The sequence below is a fragment of the Nicotiana tabacum genome, chromosome 10, assembly GCF_000715075.1.
Source record: "Nicotiana tabacum cultivar K326 chromosome 10, ASM71507v2, whole genome shotgun sequence".
Classification (NCBI taxonomy): Eukaryota; Viridiplantae; Streptophyta; class Magnoliopsida; order Solanales; family Solanaceae; genus Nicotiana; species Nicotiana tabacum.
Genome location: NC_134089.1, coordinates 9,927,056 through 9,945,505, shown reverse-complemented (window position 1 = coordinate 9,945,505; position 18,450 = coordinate 9,927,056). Strand labels below are relative to the sequence as shown.

The following is an 18,450-nucleotide window of genomic DNA, read 5'->3' as shown; positions in this document are numbered from 1 at the left end:
AAATAGAAAAATGAAAAAGGGCTAAAAATACCTCTATTATTTAATAGTAAATGATTTAAATTCACGCTCCGTCCACCTTTTGGTCCAAAAATGCACACAATGTTATTTTTGAACCAAAACATGGACGGAGCATGAATTTAAACCATTTGTTAAACGATAGGGGTATTTTTTGCCCTTTTCCGATAACAAAATACCAAATGCACTCTTAGTTTTCAGAGAGGGGAAAGGGTCAAATTACCCCTATTATACGAAAATGATCAATTTTACCATTCGCTATATTTTTTGTACAAAAATCCTCGATATTAGCCAAGTTTGCAAAAATATACTCTTCTTCCATTAGGACTGTCAAAAATGAAAACTCAATTCACATGACACTAATACTTTGATGAGGCAACAGTACGTGGCATGCCACCTCACCATCCCGACCCATTTTAACCATCCCTCCTTACCGTCCACCACCACTTCCACCGTGACCACCACCATTTTGTTTATGTAACTTGAGAGATGGATTTTTGGTAACTACGTTTGTCCGTTAGTGATGATTTTTGGTTCTTCCACCTAATGTAGCCGAATGACCCTGGTAATATGATCTAAAATCTACCGATTGAAACATCAACTCACTTCACTCTTCCTTCTTAAGAAGGAATTTTAAAAATATAAAAGAAAATATATAAGAAGGATTGCTCTGATGGTAAACAACCTCCACTTCCAACCAAGGGGTTGTGAATTCCAGTTACCCCAAGAGCAAGGTGGGGAGTTCTTGGAGGGAAGGATGCCGAGGGTCTATTTGAAAACAGTCTCTCTACCCCATACCCCACTAGTGGGATTATACTGGGTTGTTGTAAAAGAAAATGACCAAAGTAAAACTTGCTCGTAATTAAGTAAAAAAGGGGGAATATTATATCTAAACGACGAATATTTTGACCCCAATTGTCATACATATATTTAAATGGTACGCATTTCCCTCTTTCTTGATTCTCTTGCAGTAGGCTCGATCAATACCAATACAATATTACAGTTGATCATTATCTCAAGTAAAAATGAATTTTAGAACTTTTACATCACACTGGTATCTCTTACTTTGTATTAGAGCTTTATAAATATCTTAATATAAGGTCTTTAGTTCCTTCTATATCATCTGAGAAAATAGTGAATTTTTGTTGCATGTAGATAAACTTAAACATTTTCAAATGGGCGGCCGTGGTGCTGCTGACATGAAAATTGGTAGAAGTACAACATGACATATTACCACCAAAGGATGTGGCTGCTCTTCCCTTACCCAGAGGTCTCGAGTTCGAACCCTGGATATGAAAAAATCCTTTATAGGGAGCGCTATCCCAAATGGGGCTCCACCCGATGCAAATTCGGATATAATCAGGCTCCAATGCGGGTACCGGATACCGTGTGGAGAAAAAAAAAGAACATGGCACGTTGATATTCTGTACTTGAACATTTTCAAATGCAAAGAATTAAAATGGTGGCGGCCAAATAACATGAATCTAACTTTAAAACATGTAACCAGCTTTGACTTTAAGCAATAAGAACCTTCTTTACACAATATTTTACCCTCTAAAGTTCATAATTTGTAAATTTAAATTCATCTTGTTTGATCAAATAAAATTCTAATATACATGTGATCAGAAATCGCTCTACAAAATGTGATCAGAAATCGCTCTACAAAATGGGTTAATAAATGGAAAATCCTCTTTGGCGACCTACTCATCTGGTGCATCAGTTTCAGTTCCCCCCTGCCGAATGATTCGACATTTAGGAACCATTTTTTCCAGCATAGATGTTCCTTTGAAGGTAATCATCTGCCAACAGGTCTTTTTGTAGATGACAAGCTACAGAAAGAAAAAGGGAACCCGAACCACTTAGAACTCCCAAAAAAAAATTTAAAAAACAAAAAAAAAAGACGACCAATAACAGATGCAGCAGAGGCTGGGTCACATGCAAAATATACCTGGTCTGGTGGTATCTCTTTGAATCCGAATTTCGTCGTCCATATTGACATTGCTTCCACAGCAGAAGGTAGTACAAATCTTCTTACATTTAAAAATGCAAGCAATTTTTCTATGCACGAGAGCAGCAACTGAAAGTAACCCTGTAAACATTCAAAGCATATGTTCTAAAACTCAGACATTTCGAGAACAATAGCAGAAGACATCACTCATAAGATGTATTTACTATTTACTATCTCTAATTACTTGGCAGGCCCTAAACACGGAATAAGCAAGTATCATAAGAAGCATCATCAAAATTCACAAACTAGTCAACATGAAGATGCTAGATCATTATGTTCCCAATCAATGTTCTCCACCGTGGCAAAAATATGGATTGGGGTAGAGTGGGTGTTAAGTGACACCAAGTTTGGGTCTAAATGAATCTTAGTTTACCAAATTAGACTCCATCACGACCCTCTTGAAGAGAAAAGACCTGATCAGTGAAGACTAATATAAAACTAAAATGCTGCCGACCACCCTGTGGCCAGTAAATTTTAGAGGCTGCTGAGCATCTTCCAATCCACTAGGAGTATTAAGATCAAGCAGGAAAATTGTCTAAAAGAAATGACCCAATCAGTCAACCAACCATTTTTGATACATTAAGCAACTACTGATCTTGAAAGCCTAAATCTGTATAAATAAGGCAATACATTCAAATTTGGGCCTTCCGGTAATGCAACTATATGTAACCCAATCAAATACTGAATGGACTTTAAGGAGTATTTGACAAATGTTAAAGCAGTGAAAGTTGAGAGAAAGTCAATTTGATAGAAAATAAGTGGGGCCTTTTTTGGCGAACAGTTTCAAAGCCTTTACCTTCCCTTGGCTATCAATACGTGTTGCCACTAGAGGAAGCTCTGCAATATCCGGACCAAAAATACGGAGGATCCCAGCTGATACTACTATTGAGCTGCAACAATAACCAAATAGCATGTTAAGTTGTGTAATCAAAATGTGCTTAAACAAGTTTCAAATGAAACAAACAGCAACACTTCTTACTTTACAGTCAATATAGCACAGTACATGCCCCCAAAGTCTTGGCCCCTAATATTCCTTCTGCAAAGAAGAACAAATATCTTAGATAACAGCAATGGCGAAATAAATGAAAATCCACTTCACCCTGCATAACAACCAAAAAAAGCTTACCCATAGACCATAGATGGAATGAAATCACGTCCAGTTGCCGAATCAACAATAGGATCGAAGCAATCCTGAAAAGTCAATGGTTATGCTATTGATGCAAACTTTTTCCGCTCATTTCTCATTAAAAAAAATACAATCTATTTTATGAAATATAACTCAAAGTAACAATATGGAACAAGGAAAAACTAGAGATATAGAGAGAAAGAGAGAAGAGATTTTTATTTCTTCTTAAATTGTGTGTATTTTCCTATCTATTACAAGGCCTTTATATAGGCATGAAAAGTGAAGAAAAATATGTCATTGAATATGTCATTAAGCATTTGAGAGGAAAATCATGGAGGAGGTTATGGAGTTACAATCATAACTCCATAATTGTTAGAGTATTGGGAGTTATGGAAATGATGGAGAAGAGTAGACATCCACCATAATTTAATTTCTTATAACACTCCCCCTTGGATGTCCATAGATGATGTGCCTTGTTAAAACCTTATTAGGAAAAAATCCTATGGAAAAAAAAATCCTAGTGAAGGAAAAAGATAACACATGTTTAGAAATAAGTCTTTTGGTTGTCTCGTTAAAAACCTTGCAAGGAAAACCCAGTAGGACAAAACTTTGTAAGGGAAAAAGAGTACAACGCGAATTAACTCCCCCTGCTGAGAGCATCAATTCACATCCTTGAGCCTTTGCATCCCAATCTTGTACACTAGTTTCTTGAAGGTTGACGTCGATAGAGATTTGGTGAACAAATCAGCCATATTATCACTTGAACGAATCTGTTGCACATTGATATCACCATTCTTTTGAAGGTCATGTGTGGAAAATAACTTCTGAAATGTACTTTGTCTTATCTCCTTTTATGTCCTCCCTTCAATTGGGATATGCATGCTGCATTGTCTTCATACAAAATTGTGGGTAGTTTGTCACACTTCAAACCACATTTGTCTCGAATAAAATGTATTATAGACCTAAACCAAACACATTCTCGACTTGCTTCATGAATAGCAATTATCTCAGCATGATTAGAAGAAGTAGCCACGAATGATTGCTTAGTCGATCACCAAGATATGGCAGTGCCTCCACATGTAAACATATAGCCTGTTTGAGATCGAACCTTGTGCGGGTCAGATAAATACCCAGCATCGGCATAACCAACAAGATCGGGATTGCAATCATTGCCATAAAATAAGCTCATATTGGTAGTCCCTCTTAGATACCGCAATATATGTTTGATTCCATTCCAATGTCTCCTTGTAGGAGCAAAGCTATATCTTGCTAAGACATTAACTGAAAAAGTTATGTCAGGCCTTGTAGTGTTAGCAAGATACATTAGTGCACCAATTGCACTAAGATATGGTACTTCAGCACCAAGAAGCTCTTCATTCTTTTCTTGAGGTCGGAACGAGTCCTTATTCACATCAAGTGATCGAACAACCATCGGAGTACTTGATGGATGTGCTTCATCCATGTAAAAACATTTCAATACCTTTTCTATGTAGGCAGATTGATGAATAAATATTTCATTTCCAAATGTTCAATTTGCAAACCAAGACATAATTTTGTCTTTCCGAGATCTTTCATCTCAAATTCCTTCTTTAAATAATCAATTGCCTTTTGGAGTTCTATAGGAGTTCCAATAAGGTTTATGTCATCAACATATACGGCAAGTATAACAAACTCCGATGTTGTTTTCCTTAAAAAACATATGGACAAATGGCATCATTTATATAACCTTCCTTTAATAAATACTCACTAATGCGGTTATACCACATTCTTCCTGATTGCTTTAGACTATACAAAGATCTTTGCAATTTGATTGAAAATATTTTTCAGGACTTTTTTTTTTTTAACCCCTCCCAAATTTTTTTTAATCAGGATTTTTCAGGACTTTGAATTATGTGCGTCATGCATTTTAAATTCCTCGGGAATATTCATGTATATCTCATCATCAAGTAAGTCATAAAGATAGGCTGTAACCACATCCATTAAATGCATGTCAAACTTTTCATGGACAGCAAACCTAATGAGAATACGTCTCTTCGTAATCGACACCAGGCTTTTGTGAAAATCCTTGTGCAATAAGGCATGCCTTATATCTTTGTACCTCATTTTTCTCATTCCTTTTAGGTACAAAGACTCATTTATAGCCAACAGGCTTAACACCATTAGGTTTTTTGGACTACAGGCCCAAAAACTTCACGTTTCGCAAGTGAATCCAACTCAGATTGGATTGCTTCTTGCCATTTTGGCCAATCACGTCTTTGTCGACATTCTCCAACAGATTGAGGTTCAAAATCCTCATTATCTTGCATAATGCTAGATGCAACATTGTATGCAAAGACATAATCCACCGCTATATTCAATCGATTCAAATTCTCTCAATATTGATTAGATTTATTGATAGTTCCTTATTTTCTTGAGTCTCAGGTGCTTATTTTCTTGAGTCTCAGGCTCATTGATTTCCTCATGAATCTCAAGATTGATTAAATCATGGGTTTCTTTATGAGACTCTTTCGTAGTGTCATCTTGATCATTTATTTTCCTTTTTCTAGGATTTCTACCCTTAGAACCCAATGGTCTGTCACGTTTTGGGCATGCTTTTGACTCATTAGCTATGACACTAGAAGATTGTCCAACAGGGACATCAATACGAATTGGAATATTCTCTGCAGAGATATGTGATTTTGTTATCCTTTTCAGATCCGTAAATGCATCTGCATTTGATTTGCTATTTTTTGCAAATGGATAATCTTTTGTACCTCTTTTTCACAAATAGAGGACAAGATGAGACAATGATGTATTTTTCACCAAATTTCCCGTTTGGTTTCACCAAATTTCCCGTTTGGTTTCACCAAATTTCCCGTTTGGTTTCACTAATTTCTCCCCCTAATTTTGGGAAAAATGCTTCATCGAATCGACAATCTGCAAATTGAGCAGTGAACAAATCTCCCGTTAATGTTTCAAGGTAGCGAATAATGGAGGGCGATTCAAACCCAACATATACTTCTAACCTTCTTTGGGGACACATCTTGGTGCGATATGGCGATGCTACACGCACATATACTGCGCATCCAAAAATTCTTAAATGGGATATATTAGGTTCATGACCTAAAACTAATTGCAACGGAGAATATTTATGATAAATTGTCCATCTAAGACGAATTAGCATTGATGCATGCAAAACGGCATGATCCCAAACTGAAGTGGGTAACCTCATTTTCATGAGTAACGGTTTTGCTATCAATTGTAGACGTTTAATCAAAGATTTTTGCAAGGCCATTTTGAGTGTTAACATGAGCTACAGAATGTTACACTTTTATCTCAATTGATAAGCAATAATTATTAAATACTTGGGATGAAAACTCAGTGGCATTATCAAGTCTAATAGATATAATTGGATTATCAGGAAATTGTGCCCGTAATCGAATTATTTATGCCATTAATTTTGCAAATGCCAAGTTGCGAGATGACAATAGGCATACATGAGACCATCTAGAAGATAGATCTATTAAGACCATAAAACAACTAAACGACCCACTAGGTGGGTGAATAGGTCCACAAATATCCCCTTGTATACGTTCCAAAAATGTAGGGGACTCAATCCCAACCTTTGTTGGTGATGGTTTAATAATTAACTTGCCTTGATAACAAGAAGTGCAAGAAAATTTATTATTTAAAATAATCTTTAAATTCTTTAATGGATGCCCATTTGAGTTCTCTATAATTCGTCTCATCATAATTGATCCGGGATGTCCCAATCGATCATGCCAAAGTACAAAAGTATTGGAATTAGTAACCTTTTGGTTTACGATAGAATGTGTTTCAATTGCACTAATTCTTATCCAATACAGACCACAAGATAAAGATAGGAACTTCTCAATAACCCATCTGGCCAGAGACATTCTTGGTAACGATGAGATATTCGAGATTATTCTCATCTATTGTCTCAATATGATATAAGAAAATTAAATTATGGTGGATGTCTACTCTTCTTCATTATTTCCACAACTCTCAATACTCTAATAATTATGGAGTTATGATTGTAACTCTGTAGCCTCCTCTATGATCTTCCTCTCAAATGCTTAATAACATATTCAATGACATATTTTCCTTCAATTTTCATGCCTATACAAAGACCTTGTAATAGATAGGAAAATACACACAATTGAAGAAGAAATAAAAATCTCTTCTCTCTATATCTTTTAGCTTGTTTTTCCCTGTTCCATATTATTACTTTGAGTTATATTTCATAAAACGTTATCAGCACGAGACTCTATCGTCTCAAGAAGATCTTTGAGAAGACTAAGGTATAATTTTTCTCAAATTTGTTTTTTTTAATTATGACTGATATTATGAAAAAAAAGTTCGTTGTCCTTGAAATTGCGGGCAAGAACTATATGGCATGGGTATTGGATGCTGAAATCCATTTAGATGCAATGGATCTTGGTGACGCCATTAAAGACAAAAATAAAGCATCTACCCCAGACTGTGCTAAGGCCTTGATTTTCTTGCGTCATCACCTTGATGAAGGGTTGAAAATAGAATATCTCAAAGTCAAAGATCCACTTGTTTTCTGGAATGGCTTAAAGGAAAGATATGACAACTTAAAGTTGGTCACTCTTACACAAGCACGATATGATTGGGCTCATCTGAGGCTCCAAGACTTTAAGTCTGTTTCTGAACATAATTATGCGATGTTCAGAATTACTTCTAAATTGAAACTCTGTGGAGATAATATTTGTGACTATGATATGCTTGAAAAACGTTCACAACATTTCATGCCTCCAATATGGCCTTGCAACAGCAGTACCGAGAGAAAGGTTTCAAGAAGTACTCTTAGTTGATTTCTCTTCTACTTGTGGCTGAACGAAACAACGAATTGCTTATGAGAAATCACGAAAATCGACCCATTGGGTCTACACCATTGCCTAAAGTGGATGAGGTGTATTCCCATTATGCTAAGCGTGGAAAAGGTCGTGGCCATGTTCGTGGTCGTGGTCGTGGCCAAGAAGAAATTTTCCTAGTGTTAATCATTCCCTGAAGAAAAATAACTTCCAAAAGTGGAAAGGGAAAGATGAGAAGCCAAACGCAAAGGGTTCAGAAACTGAAATGCTATCATTGCGTGGAAAAGGGCATTGGGCAAATATTTGTCGCATACCAAAATATTTGGTTGAGCTTTATCAAGCATCTCTAAAGAATAAAGGCCCTGAAGCTAATTTTGTCTATGATAATGAATTTGACATCACCCACTTGGAAATGGCAGATTTTTTTTAGCACCCTGATGGAAAAATAAACAACTTAATCAGTGATGGATCTATGGTTAAAGATGATTGAGCAGTTTGATTTTTATATTTTCCTATTCGTAGTATCTAATGAATAAACATCATGTAATTTTTATTGCGCTTAATAATACTGCTTATGTAGTTCTTAAAAATATATGTATTTCCGAAAAGAAAAAAAACTAAAAAGTCAATGTTTCACAAATTTCACAAACAAGAAGTAATATCTAATTAATTAGTGTCCTAGTCTTAGTGAAGTAGATATTAATTAGTGTAACTTAAAGTCTTGGAGCCTCAAATGAGCTCTATCATATCGTGCTTGTGGAAGAGTGACCAACTTTAAGTTGTCATATCTTTCCTTTAAGTCATTCCACAAAACAAGTGGATCTTTGACTGTGAGATATTCTATTTTCAACCCTTCATCAAGGTGATGGCGCAAGAAAATCAAGGCATTAGCACAGTCTTGGGTAGATGCTTTATTTTTATCTTTAATGGCGTCTCCAAGACCCATTGCATCTAAATGGATTTCAGCATCCAACACCCATGCCATATAGTTCTTACCCGAAATTTCAAAGGCAACGAACTTTCTTTTCATAATATCAGTCATAATTAAAGAAAAACAAAGTTGAAAAAAATTATACCTTAGTCTTCTCAAAGATCTTCTTAAGACGGTAGGAGTCTCGTGCTGATAACGTTTTATGAAATATAACTCAAAGTAACAATATGGAACAAGGAAAAACAAGCTAAGAGGTATATATAGAAAGAGAAGAGATTTTTATTTCTTCTTCAATTGTGTGTATTTTCCTATCTATTACAAGGCCTTTATATAGGCATGAAAAGTGAAGAAAAATATGTCATTGAATATGTCATTAAGCATTTGAGAGGAACATCATGGAGGAGGTTATGGAGTTACAATCATAACTCCATAATTATTAGAGTATTGGGAGTTATGGAAATAATGGAGAAGAGTAGACATCCACCATAATTTAATTTTCTTATAACAATCTACAAATAGTTGAAAAACACTTTTTAGGAAACAGAGCAAATCTGAAATAAACTAACCACAAATAATTGCAAAACTAAATATCATAAACCTCTATGAGCATACAAAAAAAACGACGAAGTAACATCGAGAGAATATTAAATCATCTTGGACTACAAAAACGGCAAGTAAAATTCCAAGAATGAAAGTTTACCATGAAATATTACTATGACAAGTTTGTTTGTTTCTCAGGATTATAGATTTCTTGAAGCACCAATTTTCATTTCTCAAAAATAATCTTAAATTTGGTCACGTAAAAATCACAAAAACAAAGTTACAAAATGAAGAGCAGACAACTGAACTCTACACAGCAATCCATCCCGTCTCAGATAAGTTGGAGACTAATAAGTAACACCACACAGTGGACATGGTCATCATAGCCAAAGTCTGCTCACTGAAAGTTTGAACAAACAAAATTCAGGGCTAGTGCTTACATGGAAGATTGAAACAGCTTCTGCTAGTAGCACTCTGGTTTCACGGGAAGTAATTTTGCCACTTAAAAGTCTCCATCTCACATCAAGATCACCAACTGAATTCAAACTTTTTTCCTTTAGCTTCATTCTTACAGCACCCAGGCAAGATTCTGACAGCTTCTCATCTCCCGAGTTCAGCAACTTTTGCAGTGCAGAATAGATCCTCTTGCAATCCACACAACAGAACCATTTTCCTTTAGGCAACTCCTGCGATGCAATTTGCACCATATCTTAACACGAGAATCCAAATAATATACTTTTTAAAAGGAAAAGAGAGGGAAAAAAAGGTAATGAAACAGAATAAAAAGGAGCAGGCCTCCTGGACAAAGAAAAGAGACTTCCATGAAATAATCCTAAAACGCAAGTGGACTAACCTTTAAATCTGCTATCTTGCGTTTCTTCAAGCAGCCAACATGATATTCCTTCTCACACTGGATATGAAATGTGAGTAAACCATTTTAACCATTTACTTGGTTGAATAAGGCAGTTACAAAGAATGTAGAGGAAATACCTGGTCACAGAGGATAACCGTGCGTGGACCAAATCCAGACTTGCTAAAATCATAACATCTGTGTACAAAAAATATACACTTAATCAGACTACAAAAGCTAAGACATTAGGCTTTGAACAACTTTACAAAGCAGACAAACACCTGCATAAAACACATGCTATAACTTCTGCCTCTTCTGGGTTCTTGACAGTACGAATGCAACGTTCAGTTATTTGCTCTATGGGATCAATACCAGAAATCCTCCCAGCAGCAACCGCGTTTGCATTGTGCTCCACAAACTTCTCCCTCTGAAACTTGTTTTCACAATATTTACAGTACCATTTACCACGGGGAACAGCTGACAATGATGCACACCCTGCAATAGACAATTGAAAACACATATTAATACCACTTAAATGGAATATTGAAACTTACCAACAAAGCAACCATAATTACTAAGTGGTGAAAGAAAAAGAAATAAAATAGAGGCAAATCTGAATTTTCTCAAAACTAATCCATAGTTATGTGCTGCTCATGTAAATAGAGACATGGAACCAATTGTGCAAAAGCACAGCTTATTTCTCATTATAAGTAAATCTATAGGATTAAGAGGACAACTAGCAGAGCCTTATTTTTATTTTTTTCTATTTTTATAGGTGAAGTAATAGTTGCTTTTGACTTAATGGTTGTTTCTTCCTTATAAAAGGACCAACAAGAACTTACAGAAGCAGTCCACATTGCAAACTGGGAGAAAAAATTTGACCAGAAACACACAAGGCAAGTAAAAATAATTTTCAAGATCAAGTTAATCAACTAGGCGTTAGGATAATCTTCCCAAGTGTTTGTACTGAATTACATCAATGTTTCAAATTTAATGTGTTGGGAATCATTAGACATAAAGCGGCTCTCATCTAAAACTAAAAGGTCCACTTCAATCAATTCATACTACTTAAAGGCTCACTGCTGTATACTTAGGCTCATTTGTTTATTTAAAGATAGTCTGAATCTCAATCATCCATAGATAGCCTATTAAGTGTCTTATTTTTTCTCTTTTTACAACTATTTCTGTACACTTAAAATCATTAAATGTTATTCGCTTAAAGATTCATGTGATGTGACCTTTTACCACTACTTTATCCATTATCACTGCATAATCACTACCAGCCTTCACCACACAGCAGCCAACCATCTACCTCAACCACTGCCCCAACCACCACGACCAGCAATAATGAATGGCCAACCACCTCCACCACCAACCTCAAGCCCACCTGCTTCGCATAACTACCTCCACCGGTAGCCACAACCATCAGCCATGCACCGCCAGCTTTGGCCACCATCACACAATAACCACCAACCACGCACAACCACCACAAGCAACCTTCACCACCATCACGACAACCACCTCAAAACCATGACCGTCGACCACCACCATCCCTGTTAGCTTTTAAAGTGTACTTTATAAAACAAACAGTTTTTACAACACCATGTAAATTAATATTTTCTCTAATATTTTGTGGATATATATATTTAATTATTAGTTTATTTGAATTTCTTATTTATTAGCTTTAAATAAAAATATATTAGTAATCCCTCTCCCATTTTGTGCAACACTTTTCATTTTAGATTGTCCAAAAAGAAATGACATTGTTCTCTTTTGGAAACTACTTAACCTTAGTATCTCGATTTTACCCAATGACATGACTTCTTGGAACTCACTGCCACTCGTTTATGTGGAACTCTTACCACCACTTGTTTAAAAGGATACTTTTGGTACTTTACATATATTTGGTCAAGTCTTCGCTAATTTCTTAAACTCCGTGCCCAATCAAACATCATCACATAAATTAGGGCAGAGTGAGTATATGTTCGATGCCGAGGAAACATGATTTTCCAATGGTCAGATTTAGAAACAATACAGTAATAATCAGATAATGTATTCAAACTCAAACATCCTACTCTTAATAAAAACAAACGAGGCTTTGGTCCACTTGAGAAATCCTTATTCGTCATCAGACTCTTCTAAAATCTTCTACACAACTGAAGGAGATAGTTCAGATGAGAACCGGTGCAGAGCATCACAGAATGTGAACCCTGATCAAAGTTGAAATTGTTTCGGGCATATTATCTTGCTCTACCATATGTTTATACTATTTCCTCTCTACTACCATTCTGTCCTCCTAAAATGTGATGAGTACGCTAAGCTTGAACAAAAACTAAGGAGTTGTGGGCCTACTACAATCTAAACAATCCTGGAAGTTAGACAGTAACTTCCACAATTAGAGATATATGGTTTCTTTTCTTTATCTCTTTTTGCTTATCTTGCTCATGCCTCAAGTTTTTTTCCCTCTTTTGGGGGAGTGTAATGTGGGGTGAGGATGGGGCTTGGTGCTCTAATGCCCAACAACAAATTTATGAGCACTTGTCATAACCTGACCCCACACACCCAAAATGTAAAAGATTAAAAAACAAAAAAAAAAAAAAAAAAAAAAGAGCTAGACAATGCATGGATGATGAAATAGAACTTGATGGTTTTAATCATCAATTAGAAAGGACAAAAAAACCACATGCACAAAAGAAAGTATCTTGTGGAAATATTAAGGCCCTACAACTTTAACCTTTATGGAAGGCCCTTGGACATCCATCACAAAGCACCAGTTTTCCACCATCTGCGCATATGGTGCACAAGTCATCGCTGTCTGTGACAGAAGACTTACGACCTCTCAATAGGGATAAAGCAAATTCATGTAGAGACACCCCATTGGAAGTATATATGTATCCATAGCTGCAGAGACATGGTACAATGTCAAATATCTAAACTGGAATGCATCAGAAAAACTAGGTTAAGAGCTAAAGAAGATAAATATTCCTTGAAAGAAAATTAAACAGAAGAATGATACTGACGGTTTTTTGCGAGACGCCCAACCTGCATGAGCTTCAAATTGTGATGGACTAACCTAACCATGAGAGGAAGCCAATCAGTATGTCTTACATGACGTTTATGAAACTCTATGAGAAGAACCTTTTTTTTTTTTTTTTGAAAAATTATGCAAGCTACAAGAAATGTACCTCACAATTGCAGCAAGAACAAAATATACCAGATCCCTGCTTATAACCAACGAGCAATTTCTACCAATGACAAATGAGAAAATCACAATTATAAAACACGTATAATATTTATATCTCAACTACTAAGGAAAAGGGTAAAAAAGAGAAGGCTCGGTACCTTTCCACGAGAATAATAAGCTACTTCAGTCCCATCGGGCAGTCCACCTTCCTCAAAAACCAACCAATGCATCTTTTGATCCCTAAATGCAATGATGTCGAGTATAAGAAATGTGCTGACAGAAATTCAGAGTAAGCAAATGTCAAAGGAATGGTACCAACTTTTTTGTAATTTTCCATTGGGTCCTAGAGTGCATTGGAACACCAAGAGGACCAACTTTCGAGGAATTTGAAGCTGCAATGGATTTCGACAATCTGAATTAAAGAATACAGGCACCATACAAGTGAGATGTTATATATCAGATGAAAGAAAAAAAGTGGCAATTAATTAGACAAATATTCACCAACTTTTTCGAGATCTTGCCCTGCATATTATCTCTGAATGAATTGCACATCGTGGCAGCTCCATTTGACTGTGGAGCAAAAGCTGGAGTGGATAACCTTGATGGTTCCGAATAGAAGTGCATAAGAAGAGAGAGATGGAAAACAAATGCATTTACCAAGTAAAATTGATTTTCCAGACCAAAAACAAAGTGAAAATATCAAATAGAGAAACATTGAGTAATACAACACACTTGTTTGGTGTCTTCAACTGATCCTTCCTTCCGGAGATTATATGTGCCGAAGATATTCTAATGGACCTTTTCCTTGAATATATTTCCACAGCCCTTACAGCAATAATATAACAGCATTATTACATATTTGCTAAACCATTTCGTCGCATTGAAAAGTTCGCAGGGTGCAAAATAAAGCAGAATTAGTCAACAGGAAAAGATACCAACTTTCTCTTTTTTCTTCCTCTACTTCTTTTTAGTGAAGTATCTGACATAGTTGAAGTTTCGGAGGAATTTGAGTTCGGAAGAGGATCAAAAATCCTAAGTTTGCAAAAGACAAGATTAGCAATGTCATAACAGCAAAAACAGAGAGTCAGAGACTACTGAGAAAGCTTCTGACTATACATACACAATATACAAACCAATAAAAACAACAACAAAAAATCAGTGTAATGTCACAAGTGGGGTCTGGGGAGGGCAGTGTGTACGAGCTTTACCCCTACATTGCGAGGTAGAGAGGTTGTTTCTAATACACAACTATACAAACCAAAAAGCAATATAAATTGCCACATAACAATTCGTCAAAGGACATCAATTATTGCTTACATGAAGAAAAATCATAAAGTCAACTATCAAAAAGATCTCAATAGTAAAGAAACATGAGATGACAACAGAGTCCTTAGGTTAGTGTGATTAATATTCTTAAATCCATGCCACTCGTCCAAAATAATAACATTATTTTAAGTTCATGATAAGCATTCTCTTTCTGGGAATATATGATCTTAATAACCAAAAGCGAAAACGGGTTTGATTCCACTCATCATAAAAATAAATCCTGAAAACCAGATGAGGAAATAGAAGTACCTGCCTCACACCAAGTAGGTTTAATAGATCATCTTCCTACAAAATCTAGCCTTGCTTGGACCATTGAGAATGAGAACCTAAATTGCACTAAATAAGTACTCTCTCTGATTCATTTTATGCTATTTACTTTCTTTTTCAATCTGTTTCAAAAGTATGACTTTTTTTATGTTTTAAGTTTTTAGTTCCAACATCCCCATTACTCTAAGGACGCTCCCTTATAGGAATGGTGTGGCATGTTCAGGAAAACAAAATTGAAAGGGTATTTTTGGTATGTTATACAAAATTTAGTTTAAGGTCACAAGATTCTGAATCCTCTTTACAATATATTAAACTTCGTGTTAGTCAAACTAAGACACATAAAATGATACGGAAGGTGTATAAGAAAATTAGAGTCTAGTGAAGCACACAAAAGTATCAAAGCAATCATACGCTTATTTTCATTCAAAACATACCCAGCTTCAACTATTATTGACCGAGTTGGAGTGGCTTCGGATCTTGAAGAGATTATGCATGAATCACAAATTTGGTCAACTTTTCCAGCTGAAGTTGCAGAAAAAGACCCTGGCCACCACAAGAAATCAAGAAAAAGATCATTTACTTGCACTTCAAGAACATGTTACAATGTTCAACTTCACATAAGAAAGCTCACCATTGCAATTCCGACAAATGATAATTTCCTTCACAGGAATCGGACCAATGAAGCTCCGAATTGTTGCTTCCAATTTCTTCAAAGAACCTTTCCTACATTCTTTGACCACATCAAGGAGACTCTTCCCGTTTTCCAGGCAGATATACTGTGATGCACGTCTATATGCTTTACATGCATGGATCTCAAATTTGCCAGGAGGAACAACCTAAAGGAGCCAAAATTGGTATAGAACTTAAATTCATAATGGAAATGTTAAGACCCAAACAAGTACAACGTCAACAAAGAGCAAAACAGAGAAATAGAAATAACAAGTACTCACCCTGGCTCCCTTGCACAGATCACAAGAGCATAGAATTCCATTATCTTTGATTGTTCCCCTCAGTCGAATTCCCTAAATTAAGACAACTTTAGCCTTCAGAATAAGATAAAACTACTGAGACCATATTGGAGCTTTCAGTTCAAACTAGATGAAGAACAATCGATCAGGAAAAGCTAGATAAGCTTTTTGGTAAGAGAAACTGCACAACAAGCTAAATGATGTATCGTAGTGCAGTAATAAATCCATGTAACACGTTGAATGCTAATGCTGCTTTAATGTTTTCAACTCATTTGTCTCCCATTCATGTTCAAGCTATAATAAGCAGAAAATTCTAAACATATATTTTATTCTATATTCATATTGGATAATATAAACTGGGTCCAATTCTTTTCTCCCGTAACTACCCAGCAAGAAACAAGGTTGACCACTGGGGCAACACCAAAATTTCTACACATGTGGTGTTTCCCATCCTTTCTTCTGCCAATAAATATGCATGTCTCTTGTATGTGTCTGTAACAAATAACAACTACTACTAAGCCTCTATCCCAAATCATCTGTAACCATTCTGCTCTATCCCGACTCAAATCATTCCAAATACGAGTACAACATAGTTAATGATCATGTATTGGCATTTTCATGCAAGAGTTAATGCATAAGAAAATGACAACAACTACGCCTCAATCAAGTTAGGATCTTCTATATGAATCCTCATTGACCATGTTACTTACTATAAACTCATCTCAAACCAATATTATACAAACTAAAATAAATAAATAAAATAATAAAAATACTGGAAGTTCTTTATATTTTCTTAAAGACTTAAAGATCGTATAAATCTAAGAAAGGCAAAACAACTCCGAAAAAAATATTCTCAACTATAGGTCTATAAATAAATAATCCACATTTAGGCCACAATTAAGGCAATTCTAGGAGAATAATTAATTTAAATAATCCACATTTTAAGCTAAGAAAGCATTAATTACCCTCTTGCCACCATTATAGAAAACAGGATAGCCTTCGAGCAAACCGGTCTCGAAAAGCTCCTTAACCGTAGTAGGCCTTCCTATAATCGAAATCCTCTTCTTTGATCCACCAGTATTACTATCATGAACTTCACCACATGTGATCAATTCCCCCTCCTCCAACACTTCCAAATTCTCATCAAGAGGCTCCACATTCAGCTTCAAAGCCGACCTCGTAAACCTCCTACTACTACCTGTAACACTAACATCACGATTTGCTGCCGCCAACGTTGACTCCTCTTTGACTTCAATCTCCACCATCTCCGGAATTCCGGAAATACCCTCCGTTTCATTCTTATGTACAATTTTACCACCGCCTGAATTACACTTGGACGCATCACTCGGTTCTACTCCGCCACCGCCACCGCCGCCGCTGTCGTCAACATTAGCGGCTCTCTTTAACCGCTTATTCCTCCTGTACACGACGAGACCGTTCCTATCACGAGCCCTAACCGGAACAACTTCCTCGAACCGAACACCGTGAACCGAACCGTTCGATTCCGGTTTACCGTTACATGGATCACCGGTTTCGATATCAATTCCGGTTCCGGGTTCGAGTTTTGACCGGGGCAACGACGGCGAATCGAATTCACTGATCATCGGTGCCGTTAAAACTGAGCTATGGATTTGTAAAAAAAGGGAGGATTTGTTAACATGAATTGGATTTGTTCGGAATTTGGGGAAAAAGAAGAGTGAAACTAAAACTCTTCAGGGCATTGGGTAGGGTGATTATTTCGGGGGGGGGGGGGGGGGTGGTTAAGGGGAGAGCGTGTGAGTGTGAAGATTATGAGAATCCATATTAATGAAGCTGAAAAAATAAACTAAAAGATTTAATGTAAAATTATTTTAATTTTAAAACGCCCATAACTAACTAGGAGTGTAGACTGACTGACATTGCAATAAAATACTTCCGTTTGGAGAAACTTTGCAAAAGCACTTTCGCCATTTATGTACGTGAATAAAATGCCAAAAAAAAAAAAAAAAAAAAAGATACTTCTGTCATTTTTGTATTTAGGACTCTTTTGATTGAGAAATTTTATTTTATATGAGACCCAACTATTATGTGGCATATAGTACTTATATGATGCTCCTTTAAATCTTTGCCAAGTGGATTTTGGTCCCACTTTCAACAAAAATTGGCCACCTCCCAGCCCCTAGTACTCTCTCCTCTTCCAAATTTTTGCAATAACTCAATATTTTCATTTACCATAATTGAATGTTCCTAATTCGTTCTTGTAAAGACCCGATCGGTTAAGCATTTGCACTTTGCCAGGAGGTTTGAGGGCGTGAGTAGCTTCGTATGATGTATTACGACTTGTGTGTATCGTCGATTCCGATTTTTGGGTAACTCGGAATTAGTTTAGAAGAATAAATTTCATTGTTGAAGCTTTAA

General features: G+C 36.1%; 1 protein-coding gene across 1 annotated transcript; it reads right to left on the bottom strand.

Annotated features, from left to right (window-relative positions):
- Nucleotides 1-1,500: 1,500 nt before the first annotated feature.
- LOC107813096 (uncharacterized) lies at nt 1,501-18,084 on the bottom strand. The gene is made up of 21 exons (XM_016638310.2): nt 17,019-18,084; nt 16,036-16,107; nt 15,717-15,921; nt 15,520-15,628; nt 14,432-14,524; nt 14,225-14,317; nt 13,998-14,090; nt 13,812-13,904; nt 13,651-13,732; nt 13,494-13,553; nt 13,329-13,381; nt 13,043-13,209; nt 10,590-10,803; nt 10,449-10,506; nt 10,312-10,368; nt 9,899-10,144; nt 3,150-3,214; nt 3,003-3,059; nt 2,820-2,913; nt 1,964-2,104; nt 1,501-1,844 (listed from the first exon to the last, which is right to left on the bottom strand). Exons 1-21 carry the CDS (start codon nt 17,655-17,657, stop codon nt 1,716-1,718), a joined length of 2,820 nt encoding a protein of 939 aa, XP_016493796.1. The 5' UTR covers nt 17,658-18,084; the 3' UTR covers nt 1,501-1,715.
- Between the last annotated feature and the right edge of the window lie 366 nt (nt 18,085-18,450).

Coding starts and splice junctions, on each gene's coding strand:
- LOC107813096 (XM_016638310.2), bottom strand. CDS start 17,657: ATGATCAGTGAATTCGATTCGCCGTCGTTGCCCCGGTCAAAACTCGAA. Junction 14,525..15,519: donor TCAATAATAGTTGAAGCTGG/GTATGTTTTGAA, acceptor TTGCAAACTTAG/GATTTTTGATCCTCTTCCGA. Junction 10,804..13,042: donor TCCAAGGGCCTTCCATAAAG/GTTAAAGTTGTA, acceptor TGTCTATTGCAG/GGTGTGCATCATTGTCAGCT.